Genomic DNA, 24,150 nt, shown 5'->3' on the forward strand with positions numbered 1-24,150 from the left:
TGGTTATTTAATATTTGGATAAAGGGAAAAACTGAGAATAAGCATCAAATATGCATGAAATCTGATTTATAAAGACAACGTAAAATAAACAGAATTAGGCAAAACAGGCAAATGTTGGCACTTCCCCAAAGTGAGAAAAATCAATCAATCATTCAATCATTTAATTTAAAGTAAAATCAAGTCTGCAGAATAAAGTCTAATCTTGGATAATTGAGGGAAGTGAACACTATATTCAGGTGCAGAATTACACTCTTTAGGAATCTACTACATTAATCAACTGCACATTTTAGCATATCATTCAAAAACCCACGTCTCACAAACCATGTGATGCACAATAATGTGTCTCCTTAGAAAAGAGGTACAGACTAAGGAATTAAAAAAATATATTAGTGATGTTAAATTAAATGATCAATGTGCCACTGTTAATTTAACTTTCTAATTTTACCTTTTTTTCAAATGTGCAATGCTTGTAAGCTGCAAGCTTCAATTTTTTTGTAATTAAAAAAATAAAAATAAAATTCAATACATTTACAGCATTTATGAACATACTTTTACTGTTATTATTACTTTCTTGAGATGATACACTTATACATTTTTAAACAAATTAAGTAAATCATTGCATAATTTCTTATGAAGCAGCGTAATATAATACATTTAATACAATACTATTATTTATTAAAAGCAGTAAAATTAATGTTCATTAGTTACTGCATTAGGTATCATTAATTGCAATATAAACGAAAGGAATCTTGCAAGTGTGCAGGATTTAAAAAATGACAGCCGCATTGTACTAAATATGCTGCAGCAATAAGCTTTTTTTGTTTTGTTTGTTTCCTCATTTCTTCAGTCAAACTGTATAGCTTATTGTCATTCTTTTACATTGTAGGACATATAGAAAACCATCAGACAATAACGATGCAATCTCTCTTTATCAAGTCACTGAACTTCAGCTGTCAATCACTGAAAGTGGAATTGTTTTTCCAGAAAATTTTGTGACAAGTTGATCAAGATTCCTCAAGAAGTACTTTCAGTACGTGACTGTCACCACTGCAAGAACTGTTTTGTTTTTGCAGTTACTGAATATTATTAGTGGCCAAATATTTATTAATATATAAATACTCCCATAAAAAACAGAAGATTATTAGAAGCTGATCGTACCTGTTGGTTCTGACTGAAGCACAAATCTCATAGAGATGCAAATGCTATAGAGACTCACACTACAGAGGATGCATTTCCACTAAACAAACAATACTTTCTTAGTGAACTGAAATGAAGACAATTTTATCCACATGTTCATTATAAGTATGGTGTTGGTAAATGAATGCCAAATGAAATAATTTTTGGCTAAAGTGCATCTGAAAAATTAACTGTTATATCATATTACCATGTTTTTCCAAAAACCTAACAACTTAGTTGTTAGTTAGTATACTGTACTACACCACACCTGGTCAAAGAATCTCCCGCATGACCAGCAGGTTAATCCTCAGAAACCAACAGTAACACAATCACTACTTGTATGTGTTAAAACTACATACAACAGCAGCTCATACCTCATGCTTAAGTTCATATGTATCATGATGACACGTTTGGCAGGAACATATTTAGAGTTTAAGTTACACAGCCTGGTCATTGATGATTGACAGATCTGCTGATTACTTATGATCAAATTTAACAATCTTATAAATAAAGACTTGAATTGTACTTGTTTGTTGTATATTCCAAATATGTATATTAAAAGAAACAAAAGACAAATGCATTTAGGACCTGAATGTTGCAGAAATGCAGTCAACAATATGTAAATTGAAATATAAACAGATTTTTGCAGCATTCTAATAAAACTATCAGGGATGGATTTACAGGGGCTTTATAAAGAAGAGTGTCAGAGGACTGTACAGATATGAACTAACCTAGATATTTGTGTCACACTGAATGCACTCTGCCCTAACAACTCCTAAATTTCACTTTCTCTTCACCTTCTTTACAAACTAGAACACTAAATGAAACCTTTAAATCTAGCTAGCGACTGATCCTCACCTAATCTCACCTTTAGAGAAAGAATAATTCAACCAGCGCTGCAACATTCTTCAAAAGCTTTAGAAAGGAGCGTTTAATAGCAAGACTCTTCTCATACAAACTATTATTGAATCACTATGGAAAATAAGCAAAACGGCTGCAAACATAGCAGCACAAAGATAACATCCTGGTCATTAAACTTTATCTTACTTTTACTGAAGAAACTCTTACAAAGGGAAAACTCATTTTGATTTAATCTTCAAATGTATTTATTGTTTCTTCTCATTTATATTTTGAGTTATCCAGACTGCATGATCATGTCCCTATTGTTTATGTCCCATTATAAATGGCAGAATAAAACAGCAAACATAATGTAAGGAAACAAATCAGAATATTCTACTATCACAATATTGTATAATTCAGTTTTGTTCCTTTTGACAAGCATTTTTTTTAATGACTTAGTTACAGAATTTGAAAAGGAACTGCAGAAAAGAAATGGCCCTATAAATGTTTTTGCATGATTTCAATAATCAAAAATCTGATTGTATTTGTTATTAGCACATCCCCTCAAGTACAATAGAATGATAGAAGTTTTATTTTATTAAGTCACGTTAACACACTTATGATATAAATTACTATGTAGAAACCCACAATGAGTGTATCATCAGTTCCACATTAAAGATGCATTTTTGAAAATCGGTTTTGACCACAGTCTCGGAGCAATTCCCAAAACACACTCCGAGCCAATCAGCAGTAAGGATTGTGTCTAGTAATGATAGGGAGAAGTGAGTGCTCAGGATGGATATTAGCAGATTGACTATAGATAGAGAGAGATGAAAGATAAAAAAGAGGAACAAAACATTAAAAAGAAGAATTACAATCAGGCAAGAGATGTGAGCCACGTAAATATTGGAGCAGGTCTCCAGCGGTGGAGAAACTCAAGTGAAAGTGAAAGTGACATGACACACAGCCAAGTTTGGTAACCCAAATTCAGAATTAGTGCTTTGCATTTATCGAATCCAAAGTGCACACACACACAAACACACACACACACACTGGAGCAGTGGGCAGCCTTTCTTTGCTGCGGCACCCGGCGAGCAGTTGGGGGATCGGTGCCTTTTAAGGACACTTCAGTCATGGTATTGAAGGTGGAGAGAGCGCTGTACATTCACTCCCCCCACCCACAATTCCTCCTGGTACAATGCTCGAACCTGCAACCATAGGACCTTGTCTTCTTGATAAGTGTATTACGTTGATTTTGCTTTTTAACACAACTTTTCTGTGTTGGCTTTTGCTTGAATATGCTGTGGCCGTAGGCATAGCAGATTCTGCCATTGTCACTGACAGTGTTGTGAACATTCGTGTGGGGCAGAGTTATCAAAATAGGGGCGAGATCCTTTTGGGGTATGAGCATGTTTGTTTTGGTGCTTTCAAATATCAACATCATTTGGCAAAAATCTCTTGCTGCATCTTTATTATGGAACTAGACAATATACTTGTAAAATGTAAAACATTTTCTGGAAATAAACTAAAAAAGGGTCAGGAATCTCATCAGAGGAGCAAGTAACAGCATCAGAGAAGCACACAGACGAGAAGCCTCCGATACCTTCACTTGCTGTGGGACCCACTTATCTGTGAACAGGGAATATAATGCAATGAAATGTATTTATGAAATAAATTATTAACCTTTATTTACAAATAATTAAGATAAATGAAAGGTTCACCTGTGTTCCCTTCAGACAACATCAGAGGACCCAGGGATATGGAAGCACTGTCATGGAAGTCCAGAGACCTGCGCTCTCTCCACTGGTGTTCAGAGTTACAGTCCTAAAAGAGAAAAAAGAAGAACAACCACAGAAAACATAAACAGTAGCGCACAAAGTGTCCAGCAGAGGGCGGCCAAAACAAGTAGTTTTAACAACTCTTTAACCTCAGCACCATAAACATTAAAGGTGAAGTTTGTCTGATGCTATATTGTGTTTGATCCACTTTTAAACTCACCGTTGAGCAGCGATTGCTTGACAGAAGGCACAGGTGAACAGCGCAGTGCAGGTAAAGTTTAGTGGAGTTTGCAGTGAAGATGAACATCCTGAAGGAGAAACGGCTGGATGTCGAGACGCCGTTCTGCAGCAGCTCCACTGTGTCATCATTTGGATTGGGACACCTGAGAATATTAAAAATAACAATTAACAAATCAAATCAAAATCAAAGTTTCACAGGTTCTCCTAAAACAGCACAGCTTTACTCTGTGAGGATGAGATCCCAGCGGAGACTGTAATCAGGATCATTCTCAGGTGTAGCCCAACACGTGTCCATCACCAGAGCAAACTGACGGCTGACGGCTGACATCCACGATCTCATCAGTGCCTTTATTAATACATGTGGGTTGACCTTTACTGGAACCAAGAGTAAGCTCTAAACAATAACCTAAACCAGTTTTTAATTTATTTGAAAGTATTCAAGACTGTAGCTATGGTTTGCTTGCCATTTAATCGGTTTACTACATTGTGCAGTTCTGTTGTGTACTGGTTGCTCTGTTATTACAGTGATAACAATAATTAATATGTTTACCTAAAATCAGATCAGATTCCTGCGTGATTCTTAGCAACAAGTGTACATATTAAAAAATTAAATAACATACTTGATAACTGATATATTAAAATTAATGTTATTTTTACAGTTGATTTGTGTTGCATATAAATTGTTATATGTATTTTATCTTGTTCCAATTGCGCAAAAATATTGCGATGCATTTGAAAAAAAACTTTTCTATGAAGACCAGAGTTGCCATTGGTCAATCAACTGGCCATCAAAGAAACAAAGACAATACAACACATTAAAATATATAATGCATATCTCAATTTTTCAATTTTTAATCCAAACACGAGGAGATCAAACACACAACTAACAGGTTCTTTCTTGGTTTTAAACATATGTGTTTCACACATGTCCAAACACAGGAAATGCTGGGTGATATTAGATAAAAATTGTTTTGGAGAATAATAAACAGTAAGAATGAACACATGTAAACAATTATCTATGTAAATGTAAACAAGACTGTTCCAAGTAAAGCATGTACATATTTTTGTGAATGAATTTTGGATTTGAAAATGATGTGCATTTAAACAAAATTTGCTTGTAATATTTGGCCAAATATTGTCATATGAGGCAGCTTCTTTTGCCATTTTTTTTGCTATGTGAATATCTGAATTACATTTTAAAAACCCAAAATTGCAGTGTAAAATGAAAGAAGTAAATGTGTAATTTGCTACCAAACAATGTTAAGCTTCATATGAAACAAATAAAAACATTTGTCTAATTCTTATATAATTATAATGGCAGCAGCTTTCGTGAGCTAAAAATTTAATGAGATAACATGGAATATTTGTACTTCTAAACATTATTATTAAAAAGCAATGACCAACACTGCAACATCCAAAAGAACTTCAACATTTCTAGTAAAGTATATACATTTCAGTTCTAATCAAAAATTATGCTGTTAGCATATAAAATACAACAACTTTTTAGATTTTACTCTAAAAGCACCATTCAAATAATGGTGCAGGAAAGAATATCCACAGTTGAAGCTGGTGATTTTTCACTTAGAATGTTAAAAACCTTCAAGAGAAATACTTCCACTGGGTAAAAATAAAATATAATTGTGTGTTTACTGTATGCTTATACTGTACATGAATCATAGTATCTTATGCCATATCGCAGACTAATAAAGGAAACGCTTATTCTGAGGACATCGTCCATTGTATTCAATGCAGGCCGCGCCTTTAAAGAAGCAGCTTAAAGTTAATGCTTAAGGCATTCAACATCTAAAGAGTAATCCTTGAGCAAACATTTACTTTACACACCCGGAAAAAGACTTTGCTTGCATCCTGGTCATGAACAAACGATTTCTACTATGGCTAAAAGCCTTGTCTCATCAATATTCATGACTTAACGGGATGTTCTCTCAGTTGCCCAATCTGATTGGCTAACGTTTGAAACGGGCGCCATGGAAGCAGGCGAATCAACGAATCTCAAATATGAATACATTACATGATTGGATGCGTCAGCAAGGTTAACGTCAACGTCGGTGCAGCGTAATTAATATTCATGAGCTTCGCCTTCGTCGCTATAGGATTGGTAATGTGGCGTCGTTTTCACCTGCGCTACAGGTGCGCGGTGGACAGATCCGAGCGAGATGGGTAATTCAGACTCCAAACTGAACTTCAGAAAAGCGGTGATACAACTTACAACCAAAACACAGGTCGGGCTTATCTTATTTGACTTTTACGAGCCTTTGTGTAGGGTTAAACTAGTTCAGAAGCGCTGTTAAAGTGTAGCAGATGGAAAACTGTCGCCTGGTGCATTTTTTTTTTTTTTCAAATAATATCTAATAATATTATACAAGTTTGGACATTTAAACTTTCTTTTAATATTAAATTAAGTTTGTAATCATCATTTTATTAAGATGTATCCCATGCAAGAGAGAATCAAAAACTTTAAACATGACAGCTGTGTGCAGTCAAGAGTGATGATGTTTGTTCTAATTACATGCTTTTCTCGTTTCTTATTGACGTTTACATCTGATGCTCATATTGTTAAGTTTAAGCTGACCTGCTTAATGTTTCTCAGTAAAAACGTTGTGTTTATGAGGGATTTACATTAATTAATCGCCACAATTCTGTCAACACCCTTTCCTAAAATGGTAAAAATAATAATAATAACAATAATATATTTTGTTAGATAATTAAGCATTTAGGACCGTAAAGAAGTTTCACATTTTTGAGAAATAATGAAAGTAGATACAGGAGAAGATGTCTATAGACTGAAGATGTCACAATCTTATCTCAATGCATTTATCCTTTTTTAATTTCGACTTTTAAAAATGCACCCTTGTGTGATTTTGTAGCCCGTAGAGGCCTCTGAGGATGTGTTCTGGGACCAGTTCTGGACTGACGTCAACCTGACTTCACAGGATATTTTTGCTCTGGTTCCTGCTGCTGAGATCCGTGCAGTGAGAGAGGAGTCTCCATCCAATCTGGCAACCCTCTGTTACAAGGTACACACAGCCTGTGTCCCATAGTGGAGGTTAATGATGAGAAAAATATGGTCATGTGATCTCAGCACGGGAGGGGGCTTATGATGTACTACAAAATAAATGTTTTGTACTTTAATAATATGACTCTTGGGTAAACATGCATGCATTTAAGTCTGTTTTGACTTTGACTAGCATAGAAAAATATCAGAAAAAAAATGCATTGTTATTAGTAAAGGAACCATATTTTGGAAATGTGTCTGAAATACACATCATTAATTTATTTTTAGATTTAAAGAAAAATATTGACAATTTATGATTCTCATGATTCTTGTTTGTTCTGTGAATTAGATTTGTCTCTAAAATACTTTTTTGTGCATTATATATTTAGTCTCTTTCACATATGTTACATTTATGTTTTGGGGCTGAATTTTTTTGATAAACATGAATATGCACGCATATTGTTGAACCTCTGCAGCATGAAAAGTTGAACGTTTATTCAACTAAAATGAATATATTTTGCTTGGAAAACAAGTGTGTGTGTGTGTGTGTGTGTGTTTTGCAGGCAGTGGAAAGGCTCGTGTTGAACGCAGACTCAGGCTGTGTGTGTGAGAGAGACAGGCAGACAGTACTGAGCTGCATTCGTCTGTTGACTCGGATTCTGCCGTATATCTTCGAGGATCCAGACTGGCGTGGATTCTTCTGGTCCACTGTACCAAAAGTGGGCAAGACTGTGGTAAGTGGACATTTGGAAGTTCATTTTTAAAGTTCTTAGCTCTCCAAATTATTGATAATGCGAGTAAAGCATGCAATCTTTGCACGCACTCCCAGAACATCACCGCTGAAATCGAGCTGTGCAAGCAGGTTTTAAGAAGATACACAGCAAAGCTTTGCCTAGCACGAACTTAAACATGAGCAGCTTGTGTGTGAGAGCGTTTGTTCTGCTGTGCATTTTTACGGTCTCCTGTTACCGGCCTAAACACTGCTCTGATTGTGTCTCTCTCAAAGAACGACAACGTATTAAATATCCTGTGATTAGAGAGATGAAGGGAGCAGAATGAGTGTATTGATGAAGGGATTGTGTGAGTGAAACTCTTAAGAAAGCCAATAGCTTCTCAAATTCATCACACAAGATTGAAGTCTTGAAGTTTGCACTGTTTAAAAAAAAATGGAATGCATGAGTTTCCTGCTTTTGTGATTAAAAACATGATTTCTTTGTTGTACGACAGACTGATTTGGTGTGCCTGTGTTTTGACGTAGGATGAAAGCGATGACGAGGGCACACGGCCGCTGGCGGAGTCTCTCCTCACAGCTATATCTGATCTGCTTTTCTGTCCTGACTTCACTGTGGAGAGCCACAACAGGACCAGTGCGGTAACCCTCTCAATCCTCCCTAATCTGGCAGAGCTTTTGACTGATAACATCAGATTCATATTACTTATTCTGGCCGAGAAACACCTGCTTAAGTCCTTGAGAATGATGTAGAAGTGACCAGCAGTAGCTCATGTTTTAATATGTTATCTAGAACATTACATGAAACATAAAATTGGCAAAACCACCATACAGTTCATGTACATTTACATTTACATCTTATGCATTTGGCAGATATGTTTTATCCAAATCAACTTGCACTGCGTTTAGGGTAATATTTAATCAGTATGTTTGTTCCTTGTGTGATTCTGCGAACACGTTTGGGAAACCCTAAGCAGGAACGCAATTTCTGTCCATCTAAATGTGGGAAAATAAATGAATACAGTTTATTTTATTGACATAAGTTATGTGTGTGTTCAGGATGGGCCTTCTGATATCCAGTCCATAGACAGCTGTGAGTTCATCTGGGAAGCTGGTGTTGGATTTGCTCAGACTCCGCCTCTCAATCACACCCATGACTCCAACAGGTCAGAGATCCGGCCGCTAAATACTGCCCTGTCCCTCTTATGTGCTAATTATACACTCTGACCTACTTTACAGCTGGTAGTAGTTTGCATGTGACCGCATTACATCTGTATTATAAATCTGATCTATCCTGATGTGTCCATGACAAACATTTAGGACCGCCTACCCACCTGTCAATCAACCTCTGCTCTAAAAGTTGAAGAACTCCTCTTATTTTTTTTATGTATTTTTTTTTTTGTGGTTGCACTTTACAAAAAAACTGTTTGGGGTCAAACTAAGTATTTTATGCTCATTAAAGTTACATTTAATGCATCAAAAATACAGTAAAAACAGTAATATTGGGATTTATTGTTACAATATATAACAGCTGTTTTCTATTTGAGTACATTTCAAAATAATTTATTTCTTAGTAATGTATTTCTGTGATGCGCAGCAGAGTTTTCAGCTTCATTACTCCAGTCTTCAGTGTCACGAGATCCTTCAGAAATCATTTTAATATGCTGATTTTCTGCAAAAGAAACAACTTAATTATTATTCATGTTAAAAACATGTTTTAAAGTGTTAGGAACCTTGAAAGATTTTTTTTTCACATTTTCTTTTGAAAAAAAAAATAGAAGTCTTTTACAACTTTATAAATGTTTTTGCTCTCAGTTTTGATCAATTCATTGCATCCTTGATTTATTTTTCTATGCCTTTCACTCTCATTTCCTCACTCTCAGGGCAGAGTTGATGAAGCTTTTATTGACGTGTTTCTCAGAAGAAATGTACCAGTCTCCATCTGACACACACACACTCAACCCCTGGGTCTCGTTCTTTTGCTCTAGAGAAAACCGGTAAGCACACATGCTCTCATTTGTTGTCATTCGTTGATGATGCAGCAGTTAAAGTTTGCGCTCTCTCTCTCTCTCTGTCAGACATGCCCTGCCGCTCTTCACCTCTCTTCTTAATGTGGTATGTGCGTATGATCCGGTGGGGTACGGCGTCCCGTACAATCACCTGATGTTCTCTGACCAGAGAGGGATGCTAGCGGAGCTGGCGCTTCAGACTCTGATCGTTTCATTAGATCAAGAGCTCGTTGATAACTCCAACACCAGCCCGAACCTGAGCACCAACACTGACACCTGTTCTGCTGATTACAACAAGAACACAACTGCTGAGGGATGCCAGGTAACAAGACACAAATCTGTGCAGAATAGCATCGCAGCTTAAATAATCTAAGAATGTTTTTCTAAGATTGTTTTATTTCTGAATGTTCTCTGAACGTTTAAGTTCAGAAGTTATTTGAACATTTTGCTAATGTTTCCATTAAGTTATTTTTTTTTTTAATGTTATAAAAATATTTTGCAAATGTTAAGGGAACATTCTGTTTGAAACATGATGTCAGCTCTGATGAGATCCTAAAATTAATTTTTAATTAAAAATGCAAAAACTATTTATTTACGAGATGATAACTCTAACTAAACATGCAATAATCATGCAATGTAACATGCATGATACTGTAAGCACGATTAATGCATAGTAAATACAAAATGTGTCCTTTTTTGTTGGATTCAGAGCTGAATAAAACATTAACGAATAGCACATTAAAAAAACCTGAAATTTAATTAAAAAGGCTTAAAAAACAGTCATTCTTGTGTGGAAAAAGTAGCATAATTTTTGTACATTTCACCTGTGTTCAGTACTATGATCGCTCAGAATTTCATGCGCTCAAGTTGAGTATCAGATTTTCCCTCATGATGTTTCAGACGACAAGAAGCGAAAACCTGTTTGTAAACTACCTGTCTCGAATTCACAGAGAAGAGGTAAGACACAAACACTTCACAACCGCCCCAAAACAAGGGCAACAGCCCTCGACTCTTACCTTACACATCTAATAGACCTTTAGACTCTGTATCCTCACATAATGTTTCTAATAACACCTGTGTATTTCTAAAATTCATGTTTTTTTCCTGTAGGACTTTCATTTAATTTTGCGAGGAATCAGCCGGCTGCTCAATAACCCCCTGCTGCAGACATACCTGCCCCATTCCTGCAAGAAAATCCAGTTTCATCAGGAGCTGCTGGTGCTCTTCTGGAAACTCTGTGACCTCAACAAAGTGCCACTTTTTTATACAATTTATTTTATTGCATTATTGTATTTTTTTAAATTAAATGTATGCATATAAAATGTTTTATTTTACAAAAAATGTATTTTTACAATTCTTACGTAATTTGTAGAAAATGAATTGTGTAATCGCATTTCTTCATCTCTGTGTTTCAGAAGTTCCTGTTCTATGTGTTGAAGAGCAGTGATGTGCTGGATATTCTGGTACCAATTCTATTCTATCTGAATGACGCTCGCACCAATCAGTGTGAGTATCTGGAGCATTCACTCCTACACGTACAAGATTAATTTATATTTATTATACGTTGAGAGACATTTGTAGTTAAATAATATGATCTGCATCTGTTTGCAGCACGTGTCGGTCTGGTGCATATCTGCGTGTTCATCTTGTTGCTGTTAAGTGGAGAGAGGAATTTTGGGGTGCGTCTGAATAAACCATACAGTGTGCGAGTGCCGATGGATATTTCGGTGTTCGCTGGGACTCATGCCGACCTGCTGATAGTGGTGAGATGAACACAAATACGTTCATGTGCCTTTGTCGCATCATATTGGAAAGCCACAAACAAAACTGAATTAAAGCTAAATTAAAGTAGTCCATATGACTTGTGCACAAAATTTCATGCATTTTTTAATTATTTATAGCTTTTTGTAAAGAACAGACCCAAAATTTAATGTAAGTTTTAGATTTTCCAAGTTGCTTTGTTTCCTTAATTAATATTTAGCATTTATACATTAGGAAGAAGCAACATGCTTTGCATTCAAAGTGTGCATCTTTTCAGTTAATGCATTCCTGGTGAAGCTAATATGATTTAAGAATTGATTGCATGAGCATTAAAATGCAAAATATTTTTTTTGATTGACAGGTTTTCCATAAGATCATCACCAGTGGACATCAGCGACTGCAGCCCCTGTATGACTGTCTGCTCACTATTATAGTCAATGGTATGCAAGTTTCCTCACGGAAATGTACATGCGTATAAATAAATTTTCACTTCCTGATAAATCACTGCTTTTGTTCTTTCAGTGTCTCCTTACCTGAAAAGCCTGTCTATGGTAGCAGCCAACAAACTACTACATCTGCTAGAGGTTTTCTCAAGCCCGTGGTTCCTGTTCTTCTCACCTGTTAACCATCACCTGGTTTTCTTTTTGCTAGAAGTTTTTAACAACATCATTCAGTACCAGTTTGATGGTAAGTAGCTTTTGAAGCTTCATCGCTGCTGTAAATACAGTCAGCACAGTCATGGTGGCAGTTCTCCCTTTAAATGTGACCCTGGACCACAAAACCAGTCTTAATTGTCTTTTTCTTTTCTTTTTTGAGATTTATACATCAACTGAAAGCTGAATAAAAAACTTTGTTAGGATCAGACAATATTTGTCTGAGATATAACTATTTGAATATCTGAAATCTGAGGGAGTAAAATCATCAAAATACTGAGAAAAATCACCTTTGAAGTTGTCCAAATTAATTATTAGCAATATATATTACTAATCAAAAAGTTTTGATTATTTTAACAGTAGGAAAAAAAAATCTTCATGGAACATGATCTTTTTGGCATAAAAAAAAAAATCAATCATTTTGACCCAAACAATGTTTTTTGTTGGCTATTGCTACAAATATACCCCAAAGATTCAAGACTGCTTTTGTGCTCCAGGGTCACAAATGACAAATAAAATAAGTAAAGACTGCACAAACATATTCAAATATTTATTGTAATTTTTATAAGCATTTGTATTCATCTGTTTCTAAAAATCAGGTAACTTTAACCTGGTGTACGGCATCATCCGCAAACGCAACCTCTTTCACCAGCTGGCTAACCTGCCTACAGACGTCAGCTCGATCCAGAAAGCCCTGCAGAGGAAAAGCAGGAGCAACAGTACCCATAATGCCGTCTTCATGGAGACCAACAACCCCTGCAACACTCCCTGTAGTGAAGCCCCATATAAAACCACACCAGTTCAAACAGGCACTCTGAACGCCAGCTTGAAGGCCATGCCACGTGCGTAACCCCCTTCAGTAGACCGTAGTCATTTAAATCCACATTTCTATGCAAATTTTGAGATATGGCATTAAAAAAGCTGGATGGAAATAATGTATCCAGTGCATAAAATCTTAAAATGTGCACAATAACACATGCACACAATTCAGGCAGATGATTTCTTCATCCAAAACAGAAACATGGGCATAAACTACTGTAGTTTGAAAACACATTTACTGAATAAATTCTGTGATGTGCAAAAAAATAAGAAAGTCATGTGACTAAAGATCATGTGATTTAAATACTGTACCTGAACCAGCCGTCTCAAATATCGTTTCAGTCATTCTGAAATGTCTCTCATCAAAATGATTTGGTATTATTACCTTTCCAAAAATCTCACTTGACTGCATGCCACACAAGATAACATGACAGTGTTTGCTTTGCATTTCATCGGCACATTCTCAGGCACAATTATTATGCAGGAAATATCAGTCGTAGTAGCTTCCCCGGTTTTAATCATTTTAATCTTAGTGATGATAATAATACTTTAAGTTTTAATAATAACAGTTTTCCAGGAAGTCCTAATTTTGGCTCCAAACAATTTGTTATATTTGGACATGTTTTATTATGGAATATTTTGCAAGATTTACTTGGATGGAAACCGCTATTGTTGCTGGTTTTAGTCATGTCACAGCTTATTTGTTGATTTATTATCTTTCATTTTTTTCTTAATTTTTGTTATTTGTATGACTTTTAAGATTGTAAGATCACTTTAATCTTGCCATAAAAATGGCCTTTCTGTGAAATGGCAATAAAATAAATCTGTATTTGTTTGTATATGTTGTAGGCATTGATAAACTAACCGAAACCTCACAGGTTTCTGAGGATGGAACGACACTCTCACTGCAGCAGAGTGACTCGGCCAACGACCAATCAGATCACAGCTCTGAGACCCGAGTCAGAGACACTGAGCCGACCTCAGGTGAAGATGAAAAGGTACAGCATCACCTGATGACCCTCACATTTAATCTACAGTACTTTGTTATGGTTATATAAAAAACTATTTATTTTCTACTTAGAAGAGTGAAACCGGAGATTGTGATGGGTGTCAGAAACGAGTGTTGTCTTCATCAGACTGGACTCCTACTCCAGACTGGGTCAGTCATAGATCCTCAAGTATAGACCAATGAGTGTGTGCACCTTATATAGACCGAAAGAAAGAAAATCACATGTGTTTTCCTCTCCGAAACATCCAATCTCTGCATGCTCTCTTTCAGGTCCTCTCCTGGAAGAGTAAACTTCCTCTGCAGACTATAATGAGACTCCTGCAGGTGCTGGTGCCTCAGGTGGAGAAAATCTGCATTGACAAGTGAGATATACATATTTATCATTCAATACTGAGGAGCCTGGCTGTTTTACACATGCAACTCAACAAAAATGGCATTACCTAAACATCTGAGACCACTAGTAAGAATACTTCTGTTGTGATTCAATGCAAATGGTTTAATTAAAAATTATGTAAACAATTTTTTTTTGAGAAATAGTATGATCAAAAACATGTTCCTGTTCTTCAGCATGATTTGAGGTGTGTAAAGAGCATTGTATATTTGACTAATTGCTTCGAAATCTGATATATTCATTTTATATCATTATATTAGTGAATGTCTCACAATCCTAGAAGTCTGTTAAACGCCAGGGTTAAAATATATTTTGATCCCAGGTTTTCAATGTGGTCTTACAGTTTTGAAGCCTAAAGGAAGTGTTAGACTGTACATTTTCCCCTGACTGAGAGCGGATGCTCTTGCTGTTTCTTGTAGAGGTTTGACGGACGAGTCTGAGATCCTGAAGTTTCTGCAGCACGGGACTCTGGTGGGTTTGCTGCCGGTTCCTCATCCCATCCTCATCCGCAAGTACCAGGCCAATGAGGGCACGGCTCTGTGGTTCCGCACATACATGTGGGGCATCATCTACCTGCGGTGAGTCCTGCGCTCTGTCTCCCTCTGCAGGACAATGTGGGAACTACTCAAAATTACACTGCCTGGAAAGCCACACAAATGCTTTGTATTACATCTTTTATTAGGACTTGATCAGTGTAATGTTTTACATGCATTTATAATTTGAAATGTGGCTAACATCTCATAAAACAGAATTACATTAGCTTTTTCTTCTTGTTTTAGTAACGAGGATCCTCCTGTTTGGTACGACACTGATGTCAAGCTGTTTGAGATCCAGAGAATTTAATGACACCGAGAGAATCAACTCAATAAAACGGTCTCCATCTCTCCAGACTGAACACATTCACACAGATTTAATTAAACTTGAAGCTTTCACACTAAAATGTAATGCAGTAAAATCAAAAGTTTTGTTTTTCTGACTTTTTTGTGTTGTGTTGTGTTGTGTGTGTATATATAAACGAATGAATGCATCTACACTTCCCAGTCAGTTTGCCCTGTTTTTTTTTTTTTCTGAAACACAATGCTTCATTTTCTTCTTGAGTCAGTCGATCCATGAGAACGGACACATAACCCTCAGGTCTCTGACCTCCTGAGCAGTGAGAGGAGTGTGTGTTTATAGTATTTTTGTTATTTTTACTGTAATAGTGTTCTGTGTGTGGAGGGGTGTGAATGAACTGTATATAAACTGAAGCAAAAGCTTAATCACATAAAAGCTGGAAATGCTGCATGTATAGAAAAATTATAAAAAACTCTTGAATGCCATTTGTACAAAACCAATATATGTCAGAAATTTGTTAAAATCAACATGCTGTATAATCTCTGAATAGACAATGCTATGTATTATGTCTCTCTGAATAAAAGAGGATATTTAATGAGAAAAATGCAGGATGAGACTTATGCTAAGAAGAGAGATTATAGGAAAATGTGAATTGCAAGGTCATTCCCTCCAAAAAATCAGAGGAAACGATAATTATCACATTTGGATTAAAGAAGTAGTTCATGTCCAGAATAAAAATTCATGGAAATGTTCTGAACAGTTGATTTCCATAGTAGGAAAATATAAAATAAAATACAATGGAAGTCAATGGTGCCCATCAATTGTTCGTATACTAACATTTTTCAAAATATCCTGTGTTCAAAAGAAGACAGAATTTCATACAAGTTTGGAAAAAAAAATGAGGGGTGAGTACATAATGACCGAATGTTCATTCTGAAAAAAAAAAAAACTACTTCTTTAAGGTAAAACAGCATGCACTTTTAATAGACCTTGAACAGTGTTCAACGGCTTCCTCTGATAATGCTGTGGTCAACCACGAGAGCACATCTTGGATCTGTTTGATCAGATCTGCTAGAGTGAGGTTGTACTGAGGTCACAGCAGGGTTTGCCTCTGTTTGGATTGGATTAGTTTAGTGTTTGCATTGTGTATTCATTTTCTCAGCTGCAGGGAGTAGCCTATGCATGATGCCTCAACGGAGAGTAATAGAATTTTACAGGCTGAATTAATATATAAAATAGGTGATATTTATACAAATGTATATACACTTGAAGTCTCCATTATATACAACTGGCTCTTTTTGTTTTCATTTAAATATAACGGGCATTTGTCCAAATTGTTGCATTATATCCTTGCATCAATATTTATCATTCTTGTGATATACTAGAGAGTGATTTCACCAGGATGTGTCACCGAGTTCTCATCTGTCAGGTGTGCGCTGATCGGAAGTGGGCGTGGTCGTTCCAGGACTCCTCCCATAGCAACCGCTCGAGCGTGCCAGCAGTTCCTCGAGTGGAGACGCCGGAAGCGCACGTGAAATCTTGCCGTCGCAACGCACGCCAAATGAGCGTCCGTGAGCCGGGACAGGGGTTACAGCCGCCGTCATGAACGACAAATACCACCGGGCGGCTCGAGACGGTCACCTGCACCTGCTGAAAGAGGCGACGCGCAGAGATCTGAACGCGCCGGATGAGGATGGCATGACGCCGACGCTCTGGGCCGCGCACCACGGCAACCTGGACGCGCTCAGACTGCTGGTGGCGCGAGGGTGAGTGATGCGTCAATTATTTATGTAGAATATATTTATATATTTTTTGTAAATAATTATTAATGTATTTATTCTCTAAAACAATACTTAAAAATACATTTCCAGACACCAAATTACATAATAATAATAGTATTTATTTATTAAGTCAAAGGCTAGAAGGCGGTTGTTATTGAAATTCTTCTTAAAAGAAATGTTCTTTTAAGAAATACATAGTATAGTAACAAGAACCAAGACTCCACCAAAAACACATTTATAGAAATGCATTATATATTTTGCTGGCAATGTACAATCTGAAAATCTTAGCATATGAACATTGCTTTTATTTATTTATTTGTAATGCATTTAAATGATTATTTGGTTCTACTTGAAACATATAATTTTAAGTTTAAACATTTTTTAAATGGTTAATGTGATGTACAACGCTTCTCAGGTCTGGTTATGCTTTGGCATACAGTTTCATTAACATGATGGCAGTTCTGTGTTCTCCTGTATCAGATCACATCTGCATTGAGATAATTTAGCCCTCCACCCAGCCGCTCTCACTGATGGATATCTGGATTGTTTTATTTGCATATTTACTGTCCTGGGCTAGCCTCATTAAAATAAAGGTCACCCAGGAGAACAGTGCAATTTTATCTTGAGTGATGCCTTTCTTTTGCAACTGTTATTACTGCTTAAAAGTATTAGGCCTATATTAAATTATAATATAAAAAACTCTGCATATAGAGGAGTTACAGATGAAGGCATGCTGTAATAATCTGCTATGTCATGGATATCTGAAGCATTCAGCTCAATCTAGCTGAACGTTGTCATTTTGTTTATCACTCTCATGTTGTCCAAGATTATTTGCTGTTAATTTTATTTTACATATTAAAAAAACTGCATCACAATTCTATAATTTTGTGCTCTTTTGAAAATATCATCATATGTGTTTGAATCATGAGGGAATATGAATAATGGTTCAGTTTTCTATTCTTCTTCTAGAACTGGCTTCAGGAGAGAGCACTAGTGTTGTATTGTTTATCAAGTCATTGGGTAATTAGATCTAAATAACCTGCCTCTTATCTCCTGAGCAGGTTAATAATGGAAGCTAAATGTTCTGCTCTGTGAACACCTTCACTGTTCTCTAATTAGTGTTCTGCATCGGTCCCTCCAGATCTCTGACTGAACCAGATCTGTCACTGAAACATGTTCACAAAGAGAGCCGACTGCAATTTGAGTCATAACTCAGCTAGTGTTTAGAGTTCATGATTCACAAAATTTGTGTTTAGGAGAGAGGATCAATTTTTTTTTTTTTTTTTTTTTTTTTCATAGATTTTATAGCTTTTATTTGGATGTCATAGAATTGACTGATTTTTTTTTTTTTTGCATTTCCATATATTTTCCAAATCACTCACGGAATGGGTTTGTATTTTTAAGTCATGTTAAACTTAACACATGTTGCTTATTTCCAGCCTGTTTCTGAGTAAAACTAAATATTCAGCAAGAAAAATGTATGGCAGGAACTTGATTTTATCCATCAGGGGTTGGTTTTGAATTATGGATTATGAAACATGGGCTTTAGATAATTAATGGAGTTTGGAGAGGAGAGCTACTATGTAACGCCAAGTTAAGTTATTCTGTAGCTATATATATGTATGTTGTGGCTTATATGGCTATATATGTGTGGGTGTGTGTGTGTTTTTAAAGAGCTGAGTAATGCACTATTCTTGGTAGCTGAGAGCATAATTATTTTGCTTTACCACTACTAGGAACAATCTATAATGGGGGTGACAAACAGACTTAGCATCACCCTTTTGAGCATCACGGCTCCACTGTGTCTAGAGCACAGACACTAAGTGTTGTGCTACATTTCTAATGAGCAAAACTTTTTACTGCTGAGAGTCTTTAAAGAGAGTCCAGGGCTGCATTCCCATTAATGGAAAGGAATTTTACACATGGCCAGACAGAGAGAAAGATGGTAATGTTCACAGTGAAAGGTCAACATGATGAATTAGGGCTATTCCTCTTGCGCCTGCCTGTTTCCTTGGCTGTTGGCATTTTGTTAACTTGATTGTCAGCACCATTAAACACCTCGGGATTTCAAGTTTTTGCTCTCTGTAGTATTTTAACCATAATTTTGGTATTTTGGTAGCTTCTGCTGGTCTCTGATAAGGATGGTTGCCATGTTTACCTTTGTAGATATTAGATTTTGAGACTAAAAGAGGACCTTATTGAGAGCAGGAAGTGTATTAAAAATGCAGAGTATATACACAGCATCTTTTCAATGCATTTGTATTAAGGTCTGTTGCACTTTGGTTTCTTGATGGGCCATAGCAAACATACATAATCTTGACACCATGATGACTGGTTAATATGCTGTACAATAAATTACAGTAAATGGGGTTTTGCACTTTTGCAATTGTCAACATAGAGCCTCAAGAACTAATGAAATTAATTGACTGTAACCGTATGGTTGGTAATGAATACTACAGGTCTCTTTCATTGAAGATGATGAATGCATTACATGGTGCACAGTTTTTAATGACATCGAGAGGTAAGCCACAATAGCAGTTTGCATAATGTGTGTGTACATGTGTGGTACAGTGGGTAAGTAGAGCTCCAAAGCATCATGTTACGTATTCAGATCAACACCTTGCCAAACAACAGAACATGAATGCATGCTCCGACATGCACATGAGCACATACATGGATTCACACACCCTATATTTTCACTAATTATTGATCAGTGAATTGGCAAGGCCAATTAATCAGCTATTTTGAGCACATCGGCATTGGCCAAAAAAGTGTTTTGCATAAATATGTTGGCAACATCTAATTTTTCAAAATTAATTTGTATTATATATTGGCCATTAGCCACCCTTGCTCCCTTAATATCATTACTGGTATCAGTCACTGACAAACCCTTGTCCATCGACCAATAATTTTGACCATGTAACAATGTAAATTAGATGTAACTCATCCGCTGTTGTTGCTTTTGTTCCACAGAGGAGATCCAGATAAATGTGATATTTGGGGAAACACTCCTCTTCACCTGGCAGCAGCTAATGGCCATCTCAACTGTCTGTCCTTTTTGGTGTCATTTGGTGCCAATGTGTGGTGCTTGGACAATGACTACCACACGCCACTGGACATGGCGGCCTCTAGGAGCCACATGGACTGTGTGCGATATCTGGACACTATCGCCGCCAAACAGATCACCATCAACCCCAAAGTGGTGAGCAAATTAAAGGATCGTGCTTTCCGTAATGCAGAGAAACGCATTAAGAACTGTGAAAAGCTCCAGCGTAGGCATCACGAACGCATGGAGAAGCATTTCTTGAGAGAGAGTGCTGCAATGGACACGTCAGATACGATGAGTTACAGCAGTTTCAGCAGCACCCTGAGCCGAAGGATCCCTCAGTTCAACACCATCGACTCCAACATGACATACTCACAGGTACTGTGCCTGAGCTTCACATGGGTACTAAAGGGCATAGAACTGACAACACTCAACATAAAACCTTTGCTTCATGGACTTAACCATTAAGTCAGTATAGACAAGCAAGTTATAAAGCTCTGTTCAAATACCTATTCCTGGAAGGTCACTATCCTGCGGAGCTCCAATCTTCATAAACACACTTGAACCAGCTAATCAAGTTCTTCTTGATTGCTAGAAACTTCTTGGCAAGTGTGTTTCAGGACATTGGCCCTCCAGGATTAACCCTGAATAAGAATGTAGTACTTTAGTAAGTTTTTAGGAGTTCAGGGCAGGTGACTGTCTTTATTGACAATTTTGCAAAGGGGCATCATCATGGTGTAATGGTAAAGAGCTTTTTTTTTTCAGTAAAAATGTCTATGGTGATTGCATGACTTGCCTTTATGCTCATTAGTAAAGGATGTAGATAAAATATGCAAACCTTTAATTTAGAAAGGGCTGTCCAAAATACATTAACTCTGTTAAACACTGCAGCAGTTGCTGGTTCAGTCCCCACTTATCACCATTATGCCCTTGTGCAAAGCCCCAGGGTGCTGGGATGTTGGAAAGCATTTGCTAAATTAAAACGTGCTTCCTTGTTAGAGTAGCATAAGAGTAGCTAGTTCACTAACAGTAGTCAGTCTTCAAATAGGGTTTCTAGATGTGTGGGAAACCCTATTTGTTTGAAGTATGACAATGATAAACTTCTCTTTACAGGCAACTCTTCAGTCCACAACAAGAGGCCGGACCAAGATTCAGCGGCGACTTGAGAAAAAGAAGCAAGGTGATGGAACGTTCAAGATATCTGAAGATGGGCGAAAGAGTGTTCGCTCGCTCTCTGGTCTTCAGTTGGGCAATGACGTCATGTTCTTGAAGCAGGGAACGTACGTCGACCGACGCCAGCAGTCCAGCCCTCGGCTCAACATCCGTAACATGTTTTCTGGTAAACAGGACATCAGACCTGATGATGATGATGAGGTAGACACTGTTTCCCGGGCTCTCAGTGATCCAGGACTGTATGATGCTGCATACTCCGAAATAAGTACAGACTCTGGTCGGGACTCTTTGTTCAACCGCCCAGGACTCGGTACCATGGTATTCCGTCGGAATTATGTAACAGATGGGTTGTTCCAAATGGGACGGAATGAGGGCAGTGTGGTGGGGAGTGAACCAGTGGGACGAGCCCCGAATGTCCGCTTACGGGGGAGATTGCCGCTGCGATCACCCAGTCTTGACGAGGTCAGCTTAGGCAGCTCATTGAGTCTTCAAGAGAAGAACTTGCAGGTACAAACAAAAATCAGCAGATACCATATGGATTCCACTTGTTCCTATCAATTTCCTTTCTGAATCATTAGGTGCTAGCTTCATCTGATTAGTTTTAAGATGGCTAAGTTCCCAAGGTCTTCAGTTGATTGATTCAGGTTGGGGCCACATTCTCCAGGATGGCCCTCCAGGAGTGAGTTGGCTACCTCTGGACTAGACTCTTACTATTGGCTTTCTTGAACTTACAGTAGATCAAGGATGGGCAACTCCTGTCCTGGAGAATCACTGTCCTGCGGTTTTTACCTCCATCCCCAATCTAACCAAAGAGTCTTCAGGTTTCCTAGAAATGCATAGGCAGGTGTGTTAGATTAGGGATAGAGTTGAACTCTGCCGGACAATGGCCCTCCTGGAGTGTAGTTGCCCACGCCTGCACTAAATGGCCAAACGTGGACACCCAAAGAATCATTTAATTTCAGTAACAATGGCATTAATAGAGAGTTGGTCCAAGCTTCCAATCTTCTGGGAAGGTTTTCCACTAGACTTTGGAACATGACTGCAGGAAATTGCTCCCAATTAGACGTGGTCTGGCACTGGACCATGCCGTCAGGGTTACAGTCTGTGTTTCCAATTAATTCCCAATGTGTTCAGTGGGGTTACGACAGGGGAATTGTGAAGGCCATTGAAGTTCTTCCACACCAATAAATAATTTCTTTATTGACCTTTGTGCACAGGGACATCATACTGGAACAAAAAGGGTTCTATTTTAGTACAAATGGTTGTCCATGAAAATTGCATGACTTCATGCTTTACTTCATGCACTTTTTAGTAATAAATATAGTGTCCAGATACTTTTGGCCATTTAGTGTACAGTAAGTTATAGAAATGTTGATCTGAATTAATGTAAATGTGCCAATCTGAATCAGTGTGAATCTGTTTATCTAACCCGTTTATGACACTGCATCTAGCTCTGGAAGAGTGGCTTTATGATAATTGTTAATTTTTCTCATGTGGCGGCATACTGTAGGATTTGCCATGGGAGGAAGGAGACCTGGGTTTGGAGGAGGAGGATGACGAGCTTCAGTCATCGTCGGGTCCTTTAGAAGTATTCCTGGCATCTCAGGGACTGAGTGACTTCCTTTCAATTTTCCATAGAGAGCAGATGGACCTGGAGGCGTTGCTGTTGTGTTCTGAGCAAGACCTCATTAGCATCCATATCCCACTCGGACCTCGCAAAAAACTAATTGATGCATGCAGTAGACATAACAATGCTCTGGACGATGCTGATGGCATGAAGGACACAATGTTGTAGAGTATGTGTATGTCTGTTATTGACTCTTCCAAAACCTATTGTACTTTCTTGCTGCCTGCATAAGCGGCTGTTTGGGATGTAACTGCATCCTTGTGTTTACATAGGCAGAAACTCAACAATGCCACACAAATAGTAATTCATGCAGAGTCCATGGGATACTTATCCATTTCCCCCATGTATTGGACAAGTCTTCCAGTATTTCTGTCACCTGGATGTACCTTTTTCTCTGAGCTTGTTACATTCTAAGATTGCTTTCTCTGTAAAGCATACATGCAATGCAATGCTGCCAGGGAATTTGGCCAAAATTGTAATTATGAAAAAATATAATTGTATTGTTTACTAAATGTTCAAATGTCAATTTAGCGACATTATACAGGCATATGTTTTTGATATTTACAAAAATATATATGATTTGGTTTTTATTTTTTATTTTTATTTATTTATTTTTTCACGGTAAAACTTTAGATTAGGAAACATTATTCATTATTAACTAGTTGCTTATTAGCATTCATATTAGCTATTTATTAGTACTTTTAGAGCACATATTACCCATGACTCTACCTAATACCTAAACATCATTACTGAAACAACCACCTTGCTTGCTATCAATAAGCAGCAAATGGTAATTTAAGGAAATAGTTATTTGTGAGTGAATATGCGTTCCTTAATATAAACCCAAAATACAGTAATTTGCTCTTCCTGTGAAGGGGCTTTGCTTTTCTGCTGACAACTGTGCAGGCTGTTCAATAACTGACAAATAGTTACGTGCACATTGTTTTATTAAACTCTCATTCATTTTAAATTCATTTTGGAATTTCACTTTAAAACCAGTCCAGTTAATAGCAGATTGATAAAATCAAGTCCCACCAAACTTGTTTTCCTAAATAAATGTTGTTTCACTTTGAAATGCATGACACTGTGGAAGTAAAACAGGTTGCACAGTGCAATTCACATTTTTTTTTTAATTCTGTCTATACCTACATTTTGAACAAAGCCTTTGTGGGTGTTTGTGCTTGAGAAAACCGTGAAACTGCAGCTCTTCAGTGGAACACATCCCTTTCCAGCCAGCAAAACAGTGAACAAAGAGGTTCTGCTTGCAAAA

General features: G+C 37.2%; 3 protein-coding genes across 3 annotated transcripts in view; 2 read left to right on the top strand and 1 right to left on the bottom strand.

Moving 5' to 3' along the window:
* Positions 1–3,459: 3,459 nt before the first annotated feature.
* On the bottom strand, positions 3,460–4,346 carry LOC128025524 (pancreatic secretory granule membrane major glycoprotein GP2). The gene is made up of 4 exons (XM_052611970.1): positions 4,259–4,346; positions 4,015–4,177; positions 3,738–3,840; positions 3,460–3,645 (listed from the first exon to the last, which is right to left on the bottom strand). The coding sequence occupies exons 1-4, from the start codon at positions 4,327–4,329 to the stop codon at positions 3,542–3,544; spliced, it is 441 nt and encodes a 146-aa protein (XP_052467930.1). The 5' UTR covers positions 4,330–4,346; the 3' UTR covers positions 3,460–3,541.
* Positions 4,347–6,128: 1,782 nt separating this feature from the next.
* On the top strand, positions 6,129–15,446 carry hid1b (HID1 domain containing b). Its single transcript, XM_052611976.1, has 19 exons — positions 6,129–6,274; positions 6,920–7,069; positions 7,611–7,781; positions 8,306–8,419; positions 8,837–8,943; positions 9,661–9,774; positions 9,856–10,108; positions 10,687–10,743; positions 10,897–11,037; positions 11,202–11,292; positions 11,398–11,549; positions 11,909–11,987; positions 12,070–12,234; positions 12,800–13,042; positions 13,869–14,017; positions 14,101–14,178; positions 14,299–14,390; positions 14,839–14,997; positions 15,199–15,446. Exons 1-19 carry the CDS (start codon positions 6,209–6,211, stop codon positions 15,260–15,262), a joined length of 2,445 nt encoding a protein of 814 aa, XP_052467936.1. The 5' UTR covers positions 6,129–6,208; the 3' UTR covers positions 15,263–15,446.
* Positions 15,447–16,746: 1,300 nt separating this feature from the next.
* Positions 16,747–24,150, top strand: part of ush1gb (Usher syndrome 1Gb (autosomal recessive)) — an 8,387-nt gene continuing 983 nt past the window's right edge. Inside the window, exons 1-4 of the mRNA XM_052611977.1 lie at positions 16,747–17,019; positions 20,008–20,458; positions 21,194–21,760; positions 22,764–24,150. The exon at positions 22,764–24,150 is cut by the window's right edge and continues 983 nt beyond it. Coding sequence (XP_052467937.1) covers positions 16,856–17,019; positions 20,008–20,458; positions 21,194–21,760; positions 22,764–23,048 — 1,467 coding nt within the window. The 5' untranslated portion in view covers positions 16,747–16,855 and the 3' untranslated portion in view covers positions 23,049–24,150. The remainder of the gene's footprint in view (positions 17,020–20,007; positions 20,459–21,193; positions 21,761–22,763) is intronic.

The sequence above is a fragment of the Carassius gibelio genome, chromosome A12 (genome assembly GCF_023724105.1).
Source record: "Carassius gibelio isolate Cgi1373 ecotype wild population from Czech Republic chromosome A12, carGib1.2-hapl.c, whole genome shotgun sequence".
In the NCBI taxonomy this organism is placed as follows: domain Eukaryota; kingdom Metazoa; phylum Chordata; class Actinopteri; order Cypriniformes; family Cyprinidae; genus Carassius; species Carassius gibelio.

What these genes read in the sequence shown, in the direction of transcription:
- LOC128025524 (XM_052611970.1), bottom strand. Translation starts at nt 4,329, where the DNA reads ATGGACACGTGTTGGGCTACACCTGAGAATGATCCTGATTACAGTCTC. An exon ending in TGGGATCTCATCCTCACAGA is followed by an intron (nt 4,178 to 4,258) that starts GTAAAGCTGTGC and finishes TAATATTCTCAG; the next exon opens with GTGTCCCAATCCAAATGATG. An exon ending in CAAGCAATCGCTGCTCAACG is followed by an intron (nt 3,841 to 4,014) that starts GTGAGTTTAAAA and finishes TTTCTCTTTTAG; the next exon opens with GACTGTAACTCTGAACACCA.
- hid1b (XM_052611976.1), top strand. Translation starts at nt 6,209, where the DNA reads ATGGGTAATTCAGACTCCAAACTGAACTTCAGAAAAGCGGTGATACAA. An exon ending in CAAAAGTGGGCAAGACTGTG is followed by an intron (nt 7,782 to 8,305) that starts GTAAGTGGACAT and finishes GTTTTGACGTAG; the next exon opens with GATGAAAGCGATGACGAGGG. An exon ending in CAGCTTGAAGGCCATGCCAC is followed by an intron (nt 13,043 to 13,868) that starts GTGCGTAACCCC and finishes TATATGTTGTAG; the next exon opens with GCATTGATAAACTAACCGAA.